Here is a 3453-nt window from a genome sequence, read left to right on the forward strand (position 1 = left end):
TTGGGGTACTGCTGCACGTGCGCACGTGTAGGGGTCATTTCCAGATCTCAAGAACGGCTGAAACGATTGCGCTCAAACTTGGTACATGGCTAGGAACAGTAGGGTGCCGTGCAAAAATCAGTTGGGACCCAGTTTGCACGTGCGCACTTGCAGTTTGCCGCTTTCATATCTCGAGAACGGCTGGGCCGATATCGCTCAAATTTGGCACATCGCTAGAGACCGGTTAGCAAGGTGCCGTGCACAAGTCATTTCGAAGTACCTACCCCCTCGCAATGACGCTCGTGCAAGGCTCACCCTCTCCCTCGCTCCGTTTGTCGCCCCAAATGGCGTTTCACTGATTACTCTGTGCTCGAAAATAACGATCATAAGGCATACCAATAAATTCAAATACAATAATGGACGGATGACAAATGAAATTATTTAAGGATAGCCAAGTTTAGAGAAAAAGCTTGCATAGATATGGTACACTAAAAGAGTGACGATGAATGATCATTGATAGTTAGTGGCGGACAATACGAGTAGGCATAAAAATAAACTCTGAAAACAGAGCAAACGAATGTCTATGACTTGACAGAATAAAAGCTGAATGATTATTGACTGACCTAAACACAGCAATGCAGGTTATGCAGCAACTGGTTTTACATGATCATAATAAAAACAACGTATATTTTATCGGCGTCGCGTAAGTAACTGGTTACTAATTCACTTTTATGTACGCTTTTCGTATCACAGCTTTTTCTGCAATGACTCTTTATGCACTGTTTTCATGTCATCGATTTTTTCATGAACATATTTTTCTCATCAAGACTCGTCGAATGATATGCAATCCGACTTTGAAAAGGTCAGCATGCGCAGCTGCTCTCGGCGCGTGACCTTGGGTCTAGGAACTCAAACCTCATTTGATTCACTTGTAATTGTACAAGCAAAACAACGACTTTGCCATCCATCATAGTGCATCGTCTCGCTGCATGGCCGCGTTACTGATGCCGCTCAGCTGGCGGTCGGCGGGCGCGCTGGCGGCCTTCCGCCGTCGGTACGCCTCCTCCACGTCTGCCACCGTCTCGGGCATGGGCTGTCCGGCCGTCTCGGGCAGCAGGAGCGTGGCCAGGCTGGCCAGCAGCACCACGGTACCGAATACGGCCGAGGGCGCCAGCTCGTGCAGGCCGCTCACCAGGTCCACCACGAACGGAGAGACGGCGCCGCCGATCCTCGTCGCCGTCTGCAGGACGCCGAGTGCCAGGCCTCGCTGCTGGGTCGGCATGAACTCAGACACGTAGATGCCGATAATGTTGAACGCTATTGCCACCCCGAGCTTAGCAACGAGTCCCAAAATCATCCAGAATGTGCTGTCTTTCTTGATGAATGCGAGAAACATGCAGACAGATGGTACGAACAAAGACACGCACTGCGTCAGACGACGACCATATCGGTTCATTAACAGGAACACAAGCGCAGAAGGGATTTCCACCAAACCCGAGAGAGCCGCAGCCAGGTGGGGACTGGAACTCAGCTGCGTCATGTCGAATGAGATGCCGAAGTAGGATCCTGAGATGGCGAAACTGACGTAGGCGCTTGCCAACGTGTTGATGCACATATGCCGGGTTCGCACTAAGTCGAGGACTCTTTGGAAGGCGGAGGACTTGTTTGTGCCTTTCAGGGCCGCTTCTCGGGCCAGCAGACCCCTGCGCGCCTCCTCCATGAGCTTCAGTACCTCTTCGTCTGGTGGTATCTTTCGGCGATTCCAGTACGCCGCTTGACGCAGGATGACCAGCGCCTCATCAAGGCGGCCCTTAAGCACCAACCAGCGCGGCGACTCGGGCATCAGCCAGAAGTTGGGCAGGAACAGCAGACTGGGCACGGCGAACGCCAGCTGCAGCAGCCAGCGCGTGCGGATGCCGTACGACGCGGCCGCCACCAGTATGATCCCAATTGAGAACGGCAGGAAGGTAACAGTCGTCAGAGCCGCTCGGTGCTTGCAGCCGCTCAGCTCCGTCACCAGCACATACTGGCTGGCAATCATGGAAGCCATGGCGAAGCCCGTGAGTCCTCGAATCACGACGAAGCTGATGTAGTCGCCCACCAGCGCCGCGGAGAAGGAGCAGGCGATGACGAGTAGCATCACAGGCAGGAAGACGGGTCGGCGTCCGAAGCGGTCCGTCAGCTGTCCGCCGAGCAGTGAGCCGACGATCCCTCCCAGCATCAGCACAGACTGCAGCATCGACAACATCGGCTTGCGGCCGCACACCAGGTTCCACTCGGTCACCACAGTCGACTCGTACACGGACCTGTCGAACACCCAGCGAGTGCACGAGGAGCTGTTGTCGCCCAGAGGATGACACTTTGGCAAATCGTCCGGCAGTGATGCGAACGTGGCGTTCACGTCGAAACCGTCAGCGCATTTGAAAGGCGGTGATGCTCCGACAAACATCATCGACATGGAGAATGTCGGGAAGATGAGCCACATAACCGACATGTAGGCGATCAGCATCACTTGCCATCGTCCGGTACCACAGCATCGCTCCAGAACGTCCTCAAACAAGATCGAGTCTTGTGGCGCCGAAGTTGCAGCTGGGTCTTGTGGCGACGAGGCTACGATCGAGTGCTGTGGCCCTGGGGCCGCATCTGTGGCCGTGGTACCCCAGGGAGCCATCTCCTCCCCCCGATCGCTGTCGTGGCTCCTCCACCTTACAATCCCTCTTTCGTCGCACGCGCCACGGTCGCGTCGGACCGGCCTCGGCGGCACCCTGCGCACCACTGGCGTTGTGGCTCAGACGTGGTTTTCCACCAGTCCCCCGACCAGTCTGTGCCGCAAGGGCAGCGAATAGCTGCGCGAGCCACACGCCGCCAGCGAATAGGTGCACGACCGGCACGCCACCACTCCTGCACGGCGGTACCGGTAACTACAAACGAAAGGCTGTCAGGTGTTGCGAAATCGATCGTGCTCCGGTGAAATTCAACGGCACGCGCCTTCCGGCTGAATGGGTGAATGATAGCAAAAATGGAATGGTTGAATAGGAGGATGGCAGTACAGAGTGTAGCCCAAGGCCAAATAATCGCATGACGTGAGCGAAAATTAACATTTTTAATGGACCTTACATCGTTAGTAAGGCTGATATTTGGTCGTTTTTTATTTCCTTCTCTATTGGGAGCCTTTAGTAGTGTCGAATCGATTGGATTCGATAATTGAGTGCATAGGCGGCGGAACAGGGAGGGCACCGGGGCACCGTGCCTCCTTTGATTTTGGCATTTTAACATTAGCCCTAATGGGCGTTGCATAGAAAGAATGGGACCAAAAGTTGGCAGTGCCCCGCCCCCCCTTAATTGAAGGTGTTCCACCGCTACTCAATGGTGCTTTTCAAATGACCAAATAGGATTAAATAAAAGTAGTTGTTGATAAATAAAACAGGTTGATGCACTTGCCACGGAACAAATGAAGAAATCATACGTTAGTGA

The 3453-nt window shown here is 53.8% G+C and overlaps 1 protein-coding gene across 1 annotated transcript; it reads right to left on the reverse strand.

Moving 5' to 3' along the window:
- Positions 1-668: 668 nt before the first annotated feature.
- Positions 669-2745, reverse strand: LOC122375235 (organic cation transporter protein-like). Its single transcript, XM_043354504.1, has one exon. It carries the CDS (start codon positions 2648-2650, stop codon positions 947-949), a length of 1704 nt encoding a protein of 567 aa, XP_043210439.1. The 5' UTR covers positions 2651-2745; the 3' UTR covers positions 669-946.
- Positions 2746-3453: the final 708 nt, after the last annotated feature.

The sequence above is a fragment of the Amphibalanus amphitrite genome, unplaced genomic scaffold (genome assembly GCF_019059575.1).
Source record: "Amphibalanus amphitrite isolate SeventyFive unplaced genomic scaffold, NRLGWU_Aamphi_draft 001801F_arrow, whole genome shotgun sequence".
NCBI classification, from domain to species: domain Eukaryota; kingdom Metazoa; phylum Arthropoda; class Thecostraca; order Balanomorpha; family Balanidae; genus Amphibalanus; species Amphibalanus amphitrite.

What these genes read in the sequence shown, in the direction of transcription:
- LOC122375235 (XM_043354504.1), bottom strand. Translation starts at nt 2,650, where the DNA reads ATGGCTCCCTGGGGTACCACGGCCACAGATGCGGCCCCAGGGCCACAG.